The sequence below is a fragment of the Hyperolius riggenbachi genome, chromosome 1 (genome assembly GCF_040937935.1).
Source record: "Hyperolius riggenbachi isolate aHypRig1 chromosome 1, aHypRig1.pri, whole genome shotgun sequence".
Classification (NCBI taxonomy): domain Eukaryota; kingdom Metazoa; phylum Chordata; class Amphibia; order Anura; family Hyperoliidae; genus Hyperolius; species Hyperolius riggenbachi.
Window position 1 is genome coordinate 607,923,432 of NC_090646.1, and position 20,987 is coordinate 607,944,418.

Here is a 20,987-nt window from a genome sequence, read left to right on the forward strand (position 1 = left end):
ACTACATCAGCTAGTCGGGTCATAGTTGTGGCTGGAGAATTCTAGCGTTGCCACCACCTCAGCTAGTGGTGTCATTGCTGTGGCTGGAGTATTCTAGCAGTGCCACCACCTCAGCTAGTGGGGTCATAGTTAGGGCTAGAGAAGTCTAGCAGTGCCACTACCTCAGCTAGTGGGGTCATTGCTGTGGCTGGAGAAATCTAGCAGTGCCTCTACCTCAGCTAGTGGGGTCATTGTTGTGGCTGGAGACTTCTAGCAGTGCCACCACCTCACAGGTGGTAAACGTCTGCCATGGGTTGTCCATCTACTGGAATGGACAGAGCTTACACGTCGAGCCCCGCAACTGTTTAATACCATGAGATGCGTGTGAAACGGCCTTTGCAGTACATTTATTTTCATACCTTGGTGATCTGCACCCAGTAACTGGCCCCAAAAAATCTGGCTAAGGACATCTGCAATTGGCTACTTCTGTCAAGGTCACCACTAAAGAGAATTCCCTTTCTTTTTAGTTCCCTAAGTTGGAGTTTCAGCATGAGATTCTCACAAAGGAAGTGTTTACTTTATGTAAAAAAAGAGTCAAAACCTGAAAGACATATCTTTCCAAATTCAACAGAAAATTAAGATTTTGCGGACAATGCGGTCTGACCCCGATGGAGAAATTTACCTTTTTCCTGTCTGGACAGGAAGCATAGACAAAAAGTCTCACTAAACATTCAGTACTGTATTGTACAGGAGGTTTTTGTTTTAATTACCTGCTTTCAGACACTTTTGCAGACCGAGTCCTGAACTCTTCTAGCTTTGCAGACAGGACTTCTTCCGCCTCCTGCTGCTCATCCAACCACTTCTGTTGTCTGGAGGCCAGAAAACCGAATAAAATAAACATTTCCATTTGAATAAGTACAAAGTGAAAAACAAAACAGATTTCATCATGAACATACTTTTTAATCATGGCAGTCACTGTACATCAGTTATTCAGAATAATTGCAGAATGTGCCCTTTTGATAAAGTTGGGGTATACCAAGGATCCCCTATTGTACGTAACATCTAAAATACCCTTTTACACACACAAAATTTTAATATACAACGCAAAAAAACCAAATGACTGTAATAACTTGAAAAATGCACAGGTTTTCCATGGTTAACAAAACTCTTGACTTGACCTTAAAGTATTGGTCCAAGCAAAAAATAAAATCCACTTACCTGGGGCTTCCTCCAGCCCCTGGCAGCTGTCCTGTGCTTTCGCAGCAGCTCTGGAGGCTACAGATGTCCTTCGCTGCAGAAGCCGACCTCGCCAGGTCGGGTTCCGGGTCGGCTTCTTGTGCGCTCCACGCCGCTGGTCACGTGGTCCCGCCGACGTCATCAGGTCTATACTGCGCAGGCGTCGAAGCCCCAGGTAAGTGGATTTTGATTTTATTTTTTGCTTGGATGTTTCCTTTAAAGTGAACCAGAAATGAAAATAAACTAATGACAAACAACTGGATCTGTCATTCTACTCCTAAAAAAATGACTGTTTTAGCTATCTCAAGGTTTTTATTTTAGGTATAAACATTTACAAAGCAGATTTAATGTTTCATAGTCTTTGCTCAATTGCAGTGTCTAAAGAGTCCCAGAGTGAAAATATATGAACTATTGACCTTTTTCATCTTTTCCTCTCACAGTTAAAAGGCCAGGCATCTGCTTAGGAAAGTGTTTTACAGCTGTAATTTGTTATCAGTTAGCCGACTGAGTCCTAACTGGAGAAAAAAAACTGTCAGTTCCAGAGCTAATTATAAACTCTTTTAGGCAGGGAAACAAGAAAAGGCGCACAGCATAAGTGTCTGTATGCTTGCCACTGCGTAGGCACATGTCTATGTCACCATGTCACGTCCTCTCTGGTACACTTTAAAGGGAAGGTTCAGGGACAATCAAAAAAAAAAAAAAAAATCCAAATCCACTTACCTGGGGCTTCCTCCAACCCGTGGCAGGCAGGAGGTGCCCTTGGCGCCGCTCTGCAGGCTCTCGGTGGCCGACCCGACCTGGCCAGGTCGGGCTTCTTCTGCGCTCCATTATGCGTTTCACGCCGGCACACTGATGTCATCGGACGTCCTCCGGGCTGCTGAGCCTGCACAGTACAGCCCGGAGGACGCCCGATGACGTCAGTGCGTCGGCATGAAACGCATAATGGAGCACAGAAGAAGCTCGACCTGGCCGCCGGCCTGGCCAGGTCGGGTCGGCCACCGGGAGCCTGCGGAGTGGCGCCGAGGGCACCTCCTGCCTGCCACGGGCTGGAGGAAGCCCCAGGTAAGTGGATTTGGAATTTTTTTTTTTATTGTCCCTGAACCTTCCCTTTAAGGTTTTGTTCAGAAAATAGGGGGGGGGGGGAAATAAAAATATCATGGACAAAAAAAAAATAAGGACATCGCAGGCTGTTTTTATACCCTGCAGCAGTGTGCAGACAGTCATATGCATAGGCCCACCCTCCTTCCTATCTTATTCAGTGATGTACTTCCTGCTGGACAGAAAGTAAATCAACGCGATTACCATTGATCCGTCATTGCTTGCCGCACCACATTCCATCGTTTACACTTACTGCATCGCCATATACTTTTATTACTACATAATCTATGCGGTAGACATTGTGGCAGGATTGTGCAATTTGACTACTTCCGGCGCAGTGCGACGCACCACGCAAGTATGGAAGTCTCCATAGACTTCCATTGCCCTTGTGACAGATGAACATTAACATTACGCAGACGTAATGCGGTATTTGTAGAAAAAGGGCCCTGAAGCAAATCTGAAGTGGAATGATAATAAATAGAACATTATTAGAAAGTAAAGAGTCTCATTTTATTTTCAGTTATACAGTATAGCTATATTTCTAACACTGCATCATACTGTCACAGTTGCAGTTTAGAATCCAAACTCTGTGTTTAAAGTGAATGTTTACCGGTTTTAAAAACAAAAAGTCAGATACTCAGCTAAGGAGAGGGAAGGCTCGGTCCTAATGAGCCTTCCCTCTCCTCTCCCGGTGCCCGGTCCCGCGCAGGATCCCCCGTGGCAGTATTCGACCAGTTCGGTCAAATACTGCCACTTCCGCATGCTGAAGGGAGCTTTCGGAAGGCTTCGGGAGCACTCGGGCTTCCGATGACGCGGCCGCTCCATACTACGCATGCGCGAGCGCCCTTTATGACGCGCTCACGCGTACGTAGTATGGAGCGGCCCGTCTTCGGAAGCCCGAGTGCTCCCGAAGACCTCCGAAGTCCCTGCGGCGGCGGACGCGAACGGGGGAGCCAGCGCAGCACCGAGGGAACCGGGAGAGGAGAGGGAAGGCTCATTAGGACCGAGCCTTCCCTCTCCTTAGGTGAGTATCTGACTTTTTGTTTTTAGAAACGGTACCCATTGGCTTTAAGCTGTAAAACAAGGCAGAAATAATGACCCTTTTTAACCTTTCCATCTCAAGTTGTCTCGACTGTTTATGCTCTTCAGAAAACAGGACCAAGACAGAGTTCAACGAAGTTAGTCAACGAGCTCAGAGAAGCTTTTTTTTTTTGCAAAGGTAACTCAGGTTGTTTTTTTTGTTTGTTGTACTGGAAAACAATACGACGCTTCATTTTAATATATTTTAACCATCATTCTCTATAAAGGTTTTTTACTATTGAACTACGGTATATTGCCATTATTTACAACCAAGATCAAGATATCTCAGGGTCACTGACCAATCAAGTTAAAGCAAGATCTTGAAGTGTGTTGAATGCATAGTGCAGATTATACCATAGTGCTAAAACTATTGGATGTGTGACATTGGGGATTGATTGTGGGGCTATTGAATGGCTTTTGTATGATTATTGTTCATTATTTTAATGTTTTATTTTATTCATTAAAGCTTTAGGGCTGGTTCAGACGGACGTTTCGGCGGCGTCACGTTCGGGGGAGTTGCGGCGGCTGCGCGGTCAGGCTTTCAGTAGCCTCCGGTGTTGCGTTTTTATTCCCCTAGGAGGACATTAGCCGTCGCGGTTGGCCGCCCCCTGGAAGCTACATGTCGCTTCCAGGGGCAGCTCGAACGCTCGCGAAAATCGGGACCCGAACGCCGCGTTCGTGAAACGCGCGCAAAAGCTCGGTGTAAACGCTCCCATTCACTTGAATGGGAGCGTTTACGTTCCGAACGCTTGCGGTAAACGTTCCGCAACCGTCCGTCTGAACCAGCCCTAAGAAGCTGAATGCGCAGGAGTCCCTATTTTATTTGTTTGCAAATTCTAAAGTGCAGGAGGGACAATCCTTCAATTATCTCCTTGCAGCCCATTTATTATTTTTCTGAGGAGGAGCACTATAATATACTACCAGCAGAATCCACACTCTGTTTTTAAGCTGCAACAAAGCAGAAATAATTACCTGTTTTAACTTTTCTATCTCAAGCTCTCACTGTCTCTTCACTGCTTATGCTCTTCAGAAAACAGGACCAAGACCAAGCTCAACCAAGTTAGTCAATGAGCTCGGAGAGGCTTTTCTGCATAATTAAGTCAAGATTTTTTTTTTATTACCCTTTCTGTACTGCAAAACAATATGACAATATGAGACTATTTTCTTTGCTACTAATGTTCTATTTATTATCCGTAATACATATACAATTGATTATCTCATAAGTTTAGTTCAGATTTGCTTAACCACTTCAGCGTACAGGGTTGAGATTTTTTTTTACATCTGAGCAACTTTCACCTCCCATGCATTTGCCAATAACTTTAGCACTACTCATCACAATTAATTGATCTATATCTTGTTTTTTCCGCCACCAATTATGCTTTCTGTGGGTGATACATTTTGCTGAGAATTAATTTATTCTAAATCCATTTTAACAGGAATATTAAGAAAGAAATGGGAAAAAATAATTATTGCTCAGCTTTTGGCCATTATAGTTTGAAATTAATACATGCTACCATCATTAAAACCTATGTAATTTATTTACCAATTTGTCCCGCTTATTACACCATTTAAATTATGTCCCTATCACAATGTATGGCGCCGATATTTAATTTGGAAATAAAGGTGCATTTTTTCAATTTGCGTCCATCACTATTTAGAAGCCCATAATTTAATAAATCATATTGATATACTCCTTTAACATGAATATTTAAAAAGTTCAGACCCATAGGTAACAGTTTTTTTTTTTTTATTATTATTGTAATTTTTTATTAAAACTTGTATGTGGGTATTTTTTGGTGTGAGATGTAAACAGGGGAATTTAAATGTTTAGAAATGTATTTATTCAATAGAAAGTGTTTTTGGTGTAGTTTACTATTTGGCCACAAGATGGCCACAGTCAAAAAGTCCTGGGAGCGATCGATCTTGCTCCCAGGAAGAAGTATGAAGGTGGCGAACTTTTTGATCTCAGAAAAGCCGCAGCGTCTGAAGAGGGGGGGGGGGGGGGGGTCCGATCAGTGAAAGGGAGCGCTCGCAGCCTAACTGGACGAAAATTTTCGTCCAGTTAGGGTGAAGTGGTTAAACTAATATTTTGTTGGAGGGGGTTTAGAAGATATTGCTGCAAAGAAGAGATTCCTGTAGCTCCCAACAAGACTACTGCACCTTTCAATAGGTAGTTTAGACCAGGGCTTCCCAACCCTGTCCTCAAGTACCACCAACAGTGCAGGTTTTGCAGAAAACCACTAACATTTAGGCCCCATTCACAGTAGAGCGTTTTGCCCGCGATTTCAGCAAAATGCTCAAACGCTAGCTCTTTTGAAAACACTAGTGTAATAAAACCCTATGGGCCCGTTCTCACTTGAGCTATTTACGTTAATCGCCGTCGATTACCCCAAATCGCAAACATGTAGCCTGCACCATTTTCAGGCGATTTCCCGGCGATCGCATTTCAGTGCTATAGAAGCGCTAAACACAATCGCGGGAAAATCGCCGCAGTGTCCAGTGATTTTTCCACATGAAATTGCGGAAAAATCACTCCCGCAAAACCGGCGTTTTGCGCTTTCAATTGTGAATGGGGCCTCACAGGTGAAGTAATTAGTGTCTCAACAGAGCTGATAAACTACCTCTGTGGATTTCCACAAATATGCACTGTTGGGGGTTCTTCAGGAGAGGGTTGGGAAGCCCTGGTTTTAGACCACTAGTCCAGAGCACATTGTACCAATTGGGTCTGTTTGAAGGGCCCTTTCTCCAGGATTACAGGTTTCAGCACCAGGTGCTTCATTTGCTGCCTGGTGCAAATGTATAGCCAAGTGTCAGCGATTGGTTTTAGTGGTAAAAACTGGGCACCTGTGTTTAGCTAGCAAATAGCCAAGTGTGGAAGTGGAGTTTGTTAGGCTGGGAGAAGTGTAAGTGTATCACTTACGTTTAGGAGGTCATGTATTTAGACACACCATAAGTTCGATGTGGATGTTAGGTTGGCCATTAGGAAGGGACTAGCATTAAAGAGAACCCGAGGTGGGTTTGAAGAATATTGTCTGCATACAGAGGCTGGATCTGTACAGCCTCTGTATGCAGACTGACACTATAGAGATAAACACAGCCAGCTCTGACAAGCTGTTTGTCAGCAGCACGGCTGTGATTTATGAGGGATTGCAGAGTGCAGGGGGACCTTAGGGGGGTTTGGGATAGCAACAGAGGCTGGGCTGTATAGGCAGATCCAGCCTCTGTATGCAGATAACATTCTTTAAACACACCTCGGGTTCTCTTTAATAATAATAATCCCAGTATTTGTATAGTGCTTGCAAGGCAGCCACTAGTGCACACTCAGTAGGCAGTAGCATTGTTAGAGAGTCTCTCTCAAGAACTCCCGAACACTGCCTATACAGTGCACGAGAACTGGGCGCCACCATAGACCATAATAGGAATTACGGCTATAGCGGCGCACAGTGAGTAACTTCGGCGCCATCAGAAGACGGAACTGAAGTTACTTTTAAAACATTATAATTCAGCCGCCAGCAATAGCTGGCAGCCGAATTACATAATCCCCAACCATCCACGTGGACCTGGAGGGGGAATAGTAATTAACGATGCAGGGACTTGTGCAGGAGCAGGATAAGCCGTATACAGCCATGCACCAAATCGACCACGAAGGCCTGACATCTTGCAGCATGTCCGATCTATACATGCAACCAACTTGGTCTGAAATTGGTCTGATGTAAAAGTGATCATAATCAACGCATTGTTAATTTTTCCACAGTGAAGTTTGGTTTTCTATCAGATTTGGCTAGGTCACAAAATAAAAATAAAAAAATTGAAAGCAAACCTGAAGTGAAAAAAATAAATAAAAAATTGATTATTAATTGTATGTATTTTTACTAAGTGTAAATTTAACCACTTGAGGACTACAGTGCTAAATCCCTCTAAAGACCAGGCCATTTTTTGCTTAATAGGCCACTGCAGCTTTAAGGCCAAGCTTCAGAGCTTGGCCTTAGATCGCAGCACTGTACTAAGTAAAAAGACGGCGGTTTCACCATCTAACAGTCTCCCAAGCGGCGATCAGCGCTGGGAGACTGAAGGCAGGGTGGAGCTCCGCTTCCCAAGGGGAGATGCGTGCACATCTGCGCGCGCAATCTCCTGCAGTAGCCAGTCCCAGGACTTGACGACAATTGGCGTCAGTCGGTCGTTAGGCAGTTAAACATTTAAAAAGCACCTAAACTGAACATAAAAATTACTCTTTTTTTATAACTTAAAAAGCGTACCTGAGATGAAATCCATCTCAGGTACCATACCAGGGACTGGAGTGCGCCTGGCCTCGGGCTGTATTGCGGGTGACAGGAGTCACCTGGGGAGACAGCGAGGGACTGAGCGACCTCAAGGGGGCTTAGGGAACCTCAGGTAAGTATAGAACCGGAGATGGCTTTCATCTCATATTCACATGAGAAATCTGTATTTCCAAATGGAAAAACAGATGTAATGATCCTTTGAACTTTCCAGTGCTTAAACCTTATCAGAATCTTTCACTCATTCTGTGGCTTCTATTTACTTTTCAGGAAATGGACTGAATTCAGCAAGCTGTTTGACATGCTCATTTGTTTAACTCATGCTGTAATGGAAAACAGAGAGATTTTAGACAATTTCTAAGAAGCTGGCGTCAGATCCCCAGAACAAGAGTGCAGCACTACCAGCACAGGCAGGCATTTTGCAGTGACTGCAGCGCATGTATAGTTTTGTTATACAAGTACAGAAAGCAGTTTGTAGAAGCATGTGAGGCCACTTTTAAACTGATTGGCGGTAGAGGTGCAGTCCAGGGACTGCACAAAACAGGCTGTCATACCGCGTTAGTATGTAGTAATCCCCGTCTGGCAGCAGGCCAAGAAGAAAGTGATGCTCACTTCCTGTGACCGGATCTATGACATGCGCAGAAGTTTATTGACAAAATACGTTTATGCGTATGTGCGACACCCTAGCAGTGGAGTGCGGTAAAATGTCGCAAGTTAACCTGCTTCCCATATTTTTCTACCTTTACAGCAATCGGAGGATGACAATTTCATGTTATAAGGGAATGATTCGTAATAAGAATAAACAATTGTAGATCAGTCTGGCCACATATAACGAAATTCTCTCCATTTTTTTGAATGGAAATACACTGACTTCATGGGTCTGACTAACTAGTTACAGCATATGTTTTACACTCATGCACAACTGTACTTCTCATGTTGGAAAAGATTGATCTTGGTTCATACACTGCAGGCCTGTGCCATGCGGATCCTGTGACTGCTCAAGCAGTATGCTCGCCATATGTGTACACTATTTCACAGACGTGAAGCAGGATTTCACTGGAGACTCCATACATCTTGTATTGGACTCCCCGAAGGAACCAGCTTGGAGGCAATGAGACCTGTAACACATTTTATGCTAAAATGTGCTTATTCTATGTAGATTTCCTTTTTCTCAGAAACATACTTCTCCAGGTCACTCTTCAGCTTCATATTCTTGTCACGAACACTGGACAGCATCATTTCCAGCCCCCGATCAACTATTTCCAGCTGTATAGAGAAATACAATTATTTTAAAATCTTATAGTTTAGAACATTAAAATCAACAGCTCTTAAAGGATACCACAGTCGAAATAAGATGTAGAAACGTGGGCAGCAGACCTATACGGTCAGCTGTCCGATGCCCACGGGAAGGGGATATCTCCTCTCTGCCCCATCTTACCTAAAAGCCCCAAGGGCAGCCTTTTTCGGGTCGTCTGAGTCGGGATTTACTGCGCATGTGTTGGCTGGGCATGTTCTACAGCGTGCGGCCGGGAGCTCACTGCACATGCGTATGACATCAGGATTACGTCATGCGTCTGCGCAGTGTGCTCCCCCCGGCCGTGGGCACTGTAGCAGTATGCGCTTGAGCAGTAAAGCCAGACTGCCGGAGGGCAGAGAGGAGAACGGGGGTAAAGGTGGGCATCAGGACATCTGACAATATATGCCTGCTCCTCCATCTTATTTCGGCTATGGTATCCTTTAACAAAATTATCATACGGTTTCTGCTGAAGCGTTTTTTTGTTTTGTTTTCTAGTACAGAGCCCCTCTTGTACCTTTTAAATTAACGGATCACTGACGCCAAACACTGCAGTACCTGGGATTACATGCCATCCCTAAAGTGCACATATGCTGGAGTAAACGCTGCCTTGACCTGTTAAAGGACACCTGAAATAAGAGCGATATGGAGGCTGCCATATTTATTTTTAAACAATACCAGTTACCTGGCATCCTGTTGATCTTTTATGCATCAGTAGTCTGAATCACATACCTAATGTAAGCATCCGGCAAATCCAGTCAAACATCTGATCTTCCACCTGATTGCATGCATAAAATGATTGGCGCCAACTCTGACCATAGCTGGCAGTGTTTGACAACACTGGGAAACTTAATACATATCTTCTGGTCATGCCAGTTACCTTAGGTACCCTCTTCAGGAGGGGTATTCGGGGAATGATGAACACTCCTCACTCGCTTGTTCAGGGTCTATGGCTATCAGTAGGGATGGTCAATGAGATGCAAATAATTTCGAGTTGTTGCAGCATTATGCAAATTTGGATGCAAATTGATGCAGCTTGAACATGTACCAAACAAATCCTGCTGAGTTAAAATTTGATTGGTCCATTTTCAAGCTGCATAAATTTGAATATAAAATGTGCATAATCCTGCATCAACTCAAAGTTATTTGAATATTATTGACCATCCCTAATCAGCAGGACAGCCAGGCAATTTACATTGTTTAGAAAGGAAATAAGTATGGCATCCTCCATATCCCCCTCTCAGGTGTCCTTTAAAGCGGTTTAAAACCCTGACATAATATTCAATAAAAACATGTTTTTCTACTTTTTATATGCCATACGGTTATCATATTTGCATTTGTGCATAAGTATTATTATTCATTTAGAAATTACACGTTCCCAAAAGTACAGTTTTTTGCTTTATGAGCTGACTTTGCATTTTATTAATAACTGGTTTTATTCATTATGTATTGAAGACAGACATGCTTTGACTCTCTGTCTGTGTCCAGGAGCTTCTCCACAGTTAAAGAATGTGTCACATTCCTCACTTGATACATTTACGTAAACACAAGATAACATCTACAACTTCAGATGCGTCCACATTTCACTGCACTGAACTTTCAAGCTCTGCGTGTAACCCTTTGAATGCTGTCTAGTAAAAAAAAAATGCTGGTTGCATATAATATGCTGTAAATAATGTTTTAATGTTTAGCAAAGATGAAATGCTGGGCTATATTCCGCTTTAAGGCAGTGTTCCCCAACCCAGTCCTCAATGCCCACCAACATTGCATGTTTTGTGGAAATCCACAGAGGTAGTTAATCAGCTCTGCTGAGATACTAATTACCCTACCTGTGCATGGTTTCCTACAAAACATGTACTGTTGGTGGGCCTCGAGGACAGAGTTGGGGAGCTCTGCTTTAAGGTACTGCCTCATCCAACAATCTAGAGTGTGCAGTAGTGTCCCCACCCCTTCCAGCATGCCAACACTTTAGTTAATGATAAAACACAGAATCCAGGCTCCTCAACTCGAGCTAGGACATTTCAATATTTTAATATGTAAGGGGGGGCAGGAGTGGCACATAAAACAGCAAAGTCGCTAAACCCTCTGCACACTTGCATGCAAATTCTTTCACACAACTAATGCAGGAACCGTCGCTATTCCCACAGCTAAGTTAAAAGATTAAAGTACAAGCAAAAAAAAAACACAGAATCCAAGCTCCACACCTCGAGCTAGGACATTTAAATATTTTAATCTGTAATATGGAGGTTCCATATTAAAATGTGCTCCTAATACTCAGATAGGCTTGACACACTGAATGCTCACATGTTTGTGCTATGCATGTTACAGGGCCAGAGTTAGTACACATACTAACTTGGGGAACATCTATGCAGTTTATGTGATTACGCAAGAAACTTTATTCTTGTAACGAAGACCCCGGCTTCTAACTGGCTGGATGGTGTAATGGTTAAGGGCTCTGCCTCTGACACAGGAGACCAGGGTTCGTATCTCGGCTCTGCCTGTTCAGTAAGCCAGCACCTATTCAGTAGACCTTAGGCAAGTCTTCCTAACACTGCTACTGCCTATAGAGCGCGTCCTTGTGGCTGCAGCTCTGGCGCTTTGAGTCCGCCAGGAGAAAAGCGCGATATAAATGTTATTTGTCTTGTCTTATTTGTCTTGTCTAACTTAGCTGTAGGGATTGCATTGGTTCCTGCACGAGTTATGTGAAAGAATTTGCATGAGGATTTGCATGTGAGTGTGTGGAGGGTTAATTGTCTTAGCTCTTTATTGATGTCCAGCTAATCCCAGCACATTGGTTTCCCTACCCCAACACTGTTGTGTGCTGCCCACTGTCCCTTCTCTCCTTTCCATAGCAAGAGATCTGTTGTTAGTCTCTAGTCTACACTATCATATATAATCATGCCACAGTAACAATTCTGTTTAAAGGCAAGTGCTATAATTGTTGGGGAAAATGCCATGACACATCATTGCTACACAAAACATTTTGTATTAATAGTATTGTATTAATGGTGAACGTAATCAAACTACAACTTTTTTCCACTGTGCAATTTAGGTACACTAATACTGGCTAATTTTAATGCAGCCACTACTGCATTAGGTCAAACTCCAAGCTGTATATATATATATATATATATATATATATATATATATGTGCATAGAAATTGCAATTTTTACAATCGCATTGACTTTTCCCACCTACTGCTAACACCTGTCTCTACAACACAATCTGGTTTACAAACTGTAGCAAAACATTCTAAAAAAAAAATAAAAAAAAAATGAAATGTACCCATTAAATTTGTAGGTGTTTTCCGCTTTGACGTCTAGTTATTTCTTATTTATACTAGATGTTATTTTGATCTGAATAATTTTTTTTTTGAAACACGCAGCTAGCACTTTGCTAGCTGTGTGTTTCTCCGCTCGCTGCCGATCCCCCGCTACCCGACGTGAAAGAGGGCCCCCCCGCAGATCCCGTGCGCAGCCTGGCCAATCATTGCCAGGCAGCGGTGAGGGGTGGATCGGGACTCAATCTGACATGACGTCGATGACGTCAGTCCGATCGTCGCCATGGCGACGTGCGAAGCCCTATAGGAAATCCCGCTCAGAACCGGATTTCCGGACGGGTCTTCATGCCGGCGGCGATCGGAAAGGTGGGAGGGATGGAGCAAGGAGGGGGGAAGCATGTAGCTAGCAATAGGCTAGCTACATGGGAAAAAAAAAAGTAGGTAAAAAAAAAACTCCCGCGGCCGTGCGCAGCACGGAATCAGAACGCCAGGGAGGTTAAGCAAGTGCTTTTCAAATCACCGGCACTTAGAAAAACATTAGCTGGGAATTATACTTTTTGCACATGCACCTTCACAATGTAATTAGTGTTTTTTTGCAAGTGTGAGTCTGTATGTGTTTTCCTGCATACCAGTGGCCTGTGACGATCCGGACCAGGCATGCAAAAAATGCTGCAAGGTGCCAGTTTTTACACTGCACGTCCAAACAGATTCATGCATGCAATGTGAACAAATCATAGGATAACATTGCAGAAGAAAAACAGCAAAGCTGTTGATAACATTTTTAAGTGTGGACCCTGCCTAAGAAAGAGGTTGGGGGTTTCAGAACTTATATGAACTCCGCACTGCCTGAAACCCTTGCAGAGCTTCAGTAGTACCCCAGCCAACGCAAGAGCAAGGTGCTACGGCTTAATACCAAGCTCCACGTAAACAGAAAGCCAGGGACAAAAGACTTTATAAAAATAATACATGATATCATCCTGACAGGTCAGAAGTTTCATCAATTTCCAGTGATAATAAAAGAGAATTCTATTTTTATGAACTGTGACATGAGCTCATGAAAGTGTGGTAAAAAACGCGTAGCGTTGCACTATAGCTGGCTGCAGCACTGACGTCAGCCAAGCATAGTACGTTTCCTGGGCAATTTACTGCTGGAGCCCTGAAAGGAAGTGGCTGAATGGAGACCTGCGTGTGGAGATGATCCTGTGGAAAAGTCAACCTAATCAATAAGTATTCTACCAGGAAAAAAAGAGAAATGGTTCATACTCTTCCCCACACAAAGCCTGCCAATAAACCAAACAGCTTATGGGAAATCCAATGAGGGTTACCTCTTCTTTTCCAGCAGCTAGCAGAACATCCTGGTTCTGGGAGATTACTAAGAGACATGAAATAAATAGTGGTTAATATTTTGGTTTCCACGGGAACATATTGACAGAAGACGACTTCTCAATTTCCTCACTGTCTATGAAATCAAGACGCATCTAACCGCTGCCAGAGATGACTGCATCAGCCGCAAGGTTCTATGTGACAAATAAATTAAGGGCTTCAATCATGGAGGCCTCTAATTGGGAAGTATCTGGGATTTTCCAGCCCACACCGTAAGGCTAACAAGGAAAAACTGATTAATGCATTTTCTTTTTTTTCCTCCTGTGATCTTAGAATTTGGAAGCGGATGCAATCTATTCTTGTTAAATCTTCTCACTGTCTCCATAAAATCATACGTATTCTCCTCAGGTTGTTGAGGTCATCGGATAAAGGGCAGGTCTTATGGGAAACGTTAGTAAGATATTTTAAGCTGGAGTGAGCAAAGACATAGATTTAAGCGCCAGACACATAGCAGTACAGAAGCAGTGATGTGAAGAATTAAACTGTCAGGAAATTATGATGGCAGAAACGGTTTACTCATAAAATCAGTAAAACGTTTTTTTTTTTTAAATCTAAAAAACTAAAACAAAATAAAAAGGGTTTAATGACATACTGTATTTTTGAAGAACTACTACTTTAGTTTAACATTTAAAAATACGCTTTTTTTTTTTTTTGGTTTGTTTTTTATCACCACCATAACTGCAGTGTGTAGCGGCTAGAATTTTCTTAGACTTGAAAAAAATGCACCTCTAAGTGAAGTTTCTGTAAACCATAACAACACTCTACAGAGTTATGCTGGGCATACACAACACAATATTCTCAACTCGATCATTTTTGCCGCTCGATTCTGCAGTCGATTCTTTTATCTTCCGCTCGTTTTTCTTATCTTTTTCCATTCACTTCTATCAGGAATCGAGCAGCAAAACGATTGAGCAGGAGATCGGACATGTCGGAAATTATATAACCATCTATCTGCCTCAAAAACGAACAGTATACTCCCAGCATTAAACTAAAGGGCATCTCCAGGTCGCTACCATCAGGTCAGCCTAAATACTTTTTTCTAAAGGTGTCTACTAACGGTACAATTTTTAGCACAGGATCGCCCACGCGATCAGCTGCGATTAGAAATAACATGTCATAATACATTATTTCACCATTAACGAACATGGGGTGGGGGGTGTCTTGAGTGTGATTCTTATGGGGTGTCTGTTTTCTTTGGTAAAGGGTCTATCCATTCTGCTGCATTCTACCGTATTGCCATTTGATTTTAAATTACACATATACTTTAGCTTTATGCACTTTTTTATGAATTGTGACGAGGGCTTATTTTTAAAGTAGGGTTTATACTTTGTGCATTCCCAAAAATCAAGACATGTCCTCCAAGCTTAGTGAGGTATAAGGAATGGTCCTGTTGGCTAATGCTGGGAACACATAATGCAATTTCCCATCCAATTTTGCCATGTGTACATATCCAAACAGCTCCCAATCAATCAAGGAATCGATTTCCCGATGATAACTTTGCAAAATTGATTCCTTTCTCGATCTGAAATATTCCCGTCGATCAGATAGGAAACTGCATTGTGCATTCCTAGCATAAGAGCTATTCGGGCTCAGCCACACTATAAGCGCTTTTCTGAGCGCATTGTGGTTAGTGCCTTCTGAGCGCTTTTTAAAACTAGCTCCTGTTCACGTTGATTCGAATCGCGATTTAAGAAAAAAAAAAAACGCTGCGATCGCGTACCCGAAAAATCGTGGCAATTTTTACTGCGATTTTAATGAAAGTGAATTGGAGCGATTTTTAAAAAGCGAATCAATTACAAGCGCTCAAAAATGCACTTATGGTTTGGCTGAGCCCTAAGACTATAAAAATTAGGTTACAGTTATCCTCAGACCTTTGTTTCTTAGACTGTATAGCAAGTTGTATCAGTTTATCCCCGACAAGTGTTTTGTGTGGCAGCCACAAATGTTTCAGGGGAGATATCTATGGAATTGACATCAATATATAATAATTAGGACGATATATAATAGTCATTTCCATGCAGAGCCGAGCCCTGTGGCTCCGCGTGTCACTCCCAGTGGGGGCGGAGCTTGCAATACCATTCATTATAATGAATAGGATCGTGGGCTGAATCGCCCCGAAATAAAAGAAACCATGAGCAGCGATTCAGCGGTGAATCGCCACGCGTGAAAAGGAAAGGGCAGACAGTGCAGTCTATGCAGTCTGCTGTCCCTGCGATTGCAATTCCATAAGCGCGCCTGAGAGCGCGCTATATGGAAACGAGCCCTTAGGGCTTTTTCACATCAGACAACGCGTGCAGGAGCCTGACCTGGGCTACAGAGAAGCAGCACTGGACTGTTGCTCAGTGGTCCAAAGTACTTTTTTCGGATGAAAGCAACTTTTGCATGTCATTCGGAAATCAAGGTGCCAGAGTCTGGAGGAAGACTGGGGAGAGGGAAATGCCAAAATGCCTGAAGTCCAGTGTCAAGTACAGGTCAGGCGCTTCTGCCGCTGTTTCTGGTTCAAAAGTGGCTTGACCTGGGGAATGCGGCACCTGTAGCCCATTTCCTGTACACGCCTGTACACGGTGGCTCTGGATGTTTCTACTCCAGACTCAGTCCACTGCTTCCACAGGTTCCCCAAGGTCTGGAATCGGTCCTTCTCCACAATCTTCCTTAGAGTCCGGTCACCTCTTCTCGTTGTGCAGCGTTTTCTGCCACACTTTTTCCTTCCCACAGACTTCCCACTGAGGTGCCTTGATACAGCACTCTGGGAACAGCCTATTCATTCAGAAATTTCTTTCTGTGTCTTACCCTCTTGATTGAGGGTGTCAACGATGGCCTTCTGGACAGCAGTCAGGTCGGCAGTCTTAGGCCCCGTTCACACTTGCGGTTCAAGTCCGCAAGTGTCCGGGGGTCCGGGTCCCGCAAAGAGACCGTACGGGTCTCTGCGGTGGCCACAAGGCGGCACAAGTTGCGGAACCGGAATGTATCGGTTCCGGCTACAATAAAGTAGCTGGAACTAGATACATTGCAGTGCCAGAAAGGCACTGCAAGCTTGGGGGATACCAGCGTGTAGTCCGGGCCACCCAAGTGGCATTGGACCAGTGCTGGAAGCATCCGGTCCTATTGCCAGTGTGATGAGAAACATCCGTTTCTCATTGCACAGCATGGCCGCATGCGAAGGGTCAGGATCCGGCCCGGGTCCGCAGCCGCACCGGGACGGACTGAAAAATAGTGCATGTTGATAAAAAAGGCGTACAGTCCCGGAGCTGCGATCCCGGATTGGATCCGGACGGCGCACGAGTGTGAATGGATACATTGATTAACAATGTATCCATTCACCATCCGCTGTGTACGGAGCGTTCCGGGTCCGGGGAAGCCAGACCTGGAACGCTAATGTGAACCGGGCCTTACCAATGATTGCGGTTTTGAGCAATGAACCAGGCTGGGAGTTTTTAAAAGCCTCAAGAATCTTTTGCAGGTGTTTAGAGTTAATTAGTTGATTCAGATGATTAGGTTAATAGCTCGTTTAGAGAACCTTTTCATGATATGCTATTTTTTTGAGATAGGAATTTTGGGTTTTCATGAGATGTATGCCAAAATCATCAATATTAAAATAAAAGGCTTTGAACTACTTCAGTTGTGCGTAATGAATCTAAAATATATGAAAGTCTAATGTTCATCAGTACATTACAGAAAATAATGAACTTTATCACAATATGCTAATTTTTTGAGAAGGACCTGTATTGCAGCCTCACTGGGGTAACAGAAGAGGTGATTAAGCAGTGATCCATTTTTGGGTAAGAGTAGTAAATTCAGGAATAATTTATCCCCCGAAATAAGTTATTTTCCATGACTATTTAAAGGTTTTGACATGGGTTTGGACTGTGTTTTCTGTTGGCGTGAGTAACTAAGATAAATTACCTCGATGTCTTTTTTTAAAAATTACCAGTTTAACCACTTAAGTACCAGCGGTCTCTGCCCACATAAAAAAGAACCAGAAATGAAGCACCCTTATGTATTTTACCATACAGATCAATGGGAACATGACAGTAAACACCTACTCTGCTCTTTGTTTCATTTTTCACTGCTCAGTCTTCTTGTTACCAGCTCTGATAAAATCTCCAACTGAGCATGCAGTCTCGCTTTGCCCTGTGAGGATTATAGCCGAGTCAGTCTTCTGTAATGTCTTTTCAAGCCCAAGTCTGCCCCCTTGTGGCCCTGCTTTCCTGCTATGTATCCTCGTAGCAGGAAAGCAGAGCCAGAGGGGGAGGCAGGTGAAAAATGAAACAAAGAGCAGAGTAGGTGTTTACTGTCATGTTCCCATTGATATATATGGTAAAATACATGAGGGTGCTTTGTCTTTGGTTCTCTTTAAGGACCAGAGACCGCTGGTACAATAACGATGGAATACCGCTGAATTGCCGCATATACCCACCTCAACCGCCGTCTAAGCCGCAATCCTCAGGACACCCACTCTGCAGTCTCTATGACGGCAGAGTCATGTGAGCCGGTCAGGAGCAGCTTTCACTGGTTCCTGACCGTGTCTTTCAATGTAAGCCTATGAGAGTTGCTTACATTGATAGACACGGCCAGGAGCCAATGAAATCGGCCCCTGACCGGCGCACAGGGCTATGCCGTCATAGAGACAGGCAGAGCAAGTGAGCTGCGACGGTACACGGTGGGGGGACAGCGGCGAGAGCGACGATAACGGCAGATGCGCGCAGCAGCGGCTGATTGAAATCTACGCCCTAGCAGCCAGCTAGCCATCAAAACAGGGCGTAGATTTCAATCACCCTGGTCCTTAAGTAGTTAAGCTGAAAGCCAGCAGACACTTTATGCCCCTGGATTAATGATCATTGAAATCCTTGTAATGTAACCTGGACACTTTTTTTTTCAATAAAAGCAGAGCTACAATTAGGAGTGGAAGAGAAGGGACAGTTTATTGTAGATACTTACTTTCTGGTTTCTTATTTTGCCACTGTTCATATTCCGATGTAAGGGCCTTGACCTTTAACATTTGAAGATACAGCTAGAAATAAAAAAAACAAGCCATGTAGTCACAAGCATGAAAAAGATGAACTTTTTTGGAAAGTAGAAAAATTAAAATACGTTATTTCTATTGCAGCCCTTCACATTGGCCTAGATCCCAGGACATCATAAGGACAGGAAGTGAGGATCTCTATAGCAGACAGAGAATTCCTAACACTTTCCCACCCCAAACAAATTGAGTCTGGGCTGGCAGAGGGCCTTAGTTCTTGAGAAGAAGCGCTGGTCCTCTGATCTCTCCAAACCTGTTCTCCACTGGCCTTCTTCCAGGTCTGAAGGACGACGTCTTCTGTATCAAAAGCTGGTGATTTAGCAGACCACTGATCCCCGCAAAACCAGAGAATGGGGCATGCCTAGGACCTCCATGTCACTATTCTATTAGGGCATGAGATTGTCACATGACCTCCACACAAGAATAATGGCATTTTAAAAGTTATGAGAGTTACAGTGCCTTCAAAAAGTATTTACCCACCTGAAGTAGTAGCGTGTTGGGGCGAGCAGGAAGGGACGTAGTAGCTACGTCCCTGCAAGAAAATTTGAGATTTTACAGAGACCTAGTTACTCAACCTGGGGAGAGGGGAAGTGGTTAAAGAGGAACTTTACAGAAAAATAGTACAGTAAAACCCTCGATATTCAGAACGCAATTAACAAGACTTCTCAAGCAACCAGAAAAAAAATTCCTGGGTTAAAGTTTCTTTTTAAAAAGGACACCTGACCTAAAACCAAATCTGTAAAATAAACATATGTACAGGATACTCATCCCCTACAGACTGCATCCGGCATCTTCAGAAGTCTCTCAGGTGTCCCATTTGGCTGCCTCTCCTTTGCAAAATCAAGCACTGCAATATTGAAAATGGTACCAACCCCGGAAGAACTTTTGAGGTCAGTGCTTCTTCTGGGTTTTCCAGACACTTGGGAGTAAGCTTACTGGGGCAGAGGGGGCATGAATGGAGCTTGAGTGGGGCGAACAGATATCAGAAGCCTGCCTCCTGTTTTTTTTGTTTTGTTTTTTTTTAAAGCAGCAGGGACAGCCATACTATGCCAGGAAAAACAACACACATACATAAGTAGATAACTACTTGTTCTACATACATAAGATGTACTGTACTGTCCATGTTTTGATTTCAGTGAATTTTATATACCGTATTTTTCGGACTATAAGACGCACCTGACCATAAGACGCACCTGGGTTTGGAGGTCAAATTCCAGGGGAAAAAAATATACTAACCCTGGTGCGTCTGATACAGGGGCATCTTGTGGAGCAGGAGTTGCAGGGCTGGTTCTCAACTTTTTGCTGCCTGAGACAAAAAGGAAGCCAGGCATAGGTCTCCACAGTATGGGTAGTCAGGCATAGGTGCCCCTCCAGTATAGGTAGCAAGGCATAGGTTCCCTTCCAGTGTAGGTAGCCAGGCATAGTTGCCTGCAGTGTAGGTAGCCAGGCATAGTTGCCTGCAGTGTAGGTAGCCAGGCATAGGTTCCCTTCCAGTGTAGGTAGCCTGTCATAGTTGCCTGCAGTGTAGGTAGCCAGGCATAGTTGCCTGCAGTGTAGGTAGCCAGGCATAGTTGCCTGCAGTATAGGTAGCCAGGCATAGGTTCCCTTCCAGTGTAGGTAGCCAGGCATAGTTGCCTGCAGTGTAGGTAGCCAGGCATAGTTGCCTGCAGTGTAGGTAGCCAGGCATAGTTGCCTGCAGTGTAGGTAGCCAGGCATAGTTGCCTGCAGTGTAGGTAGCCAGGCATAGTTGCCTGCAGTGTAGGTAGCCAGGCATAGTTGCCTGCAGTGTAGGTAGCCAGGCATAGGTTCCCTTCCAGTGTAGGTAGCCATTCATAGTTGCCTGCAGTGTAGGTAGCCAGGCATAGTTGCCTGCAGTGTAGGTAGCCAGGCATAGGTTCCCTTCCAGTGTAGGTAGCCATTCATAGTTGCCTGCAGTGTAGGTAGCCAGGCATAGTGTAGGTAGTCAGGCAGGTGTACTCACAAGCTTTCACGTGCGACTTCAGGTTACGTCTGCATCACAGGTTGCTGCTGAGGGCAATCCCGTTAATCCACGTGCAGCTCCAGGTTATGCACGCATTGCTGTCCTCTGACTGCTGCTGGTAACGATCCGGTTAATCCACGTGCGGCTCCAGGTTATTTCTGTATCGCTGTCCTCTGGTTGCGGCTGGTGGCGGAAGTAGTCCCGGTACGCGAGCGGCGTGTAACAGCCACACGCTGTTACAATAGCGGACACCCCCTCTATTGCCAGCCACGCTCCTCGCAAATTAAACAGCTCTTCGGGCTCCCAGGAGAGAAGGCGGCTACTGCACATCTGACACTGCCTGTATTGCCTGATGCGA

The 20,987-nt window shown here is 44.1% G+C and overlaps 1 protein-coding gene across 2 annotated transcripts in view; it reads right to left on the reverse strand.

Moving 5' to 3' along the window:
* CENPK (centromere protein K) overlaps positions 1 to 20,987 on the reverse strand; it is an 83,408-nt gene that overhangs the window by 15,189 nt on the left and 47,232 nt on the right. For both annotated transcript variants that reach the window (XM_068249853.1, XM_068249862.1), the window contains exons 5-8: positions 18,567 to 18,639; positions 13,571 to 13,617; positions 8,854 to 8,936; positions 750 to 848 (exon numbers count right to left, since the gene is read on the reverse strand). In XM_068249853.1, coding sequence (XP_068105954.1) covers positions 750 to 848; positions 8,854 to 8,936; positions 13,571 to 13,617; positions 18,567 to 18,639 — 302 coding nt within the window. The remainder of the gene's footprint in view (positions 1 to 749; positions 849 to 8,853; positions 8,937 to 13,570; positions 13,618 to 18,566; positions 18,640 to 20,987) is intronic.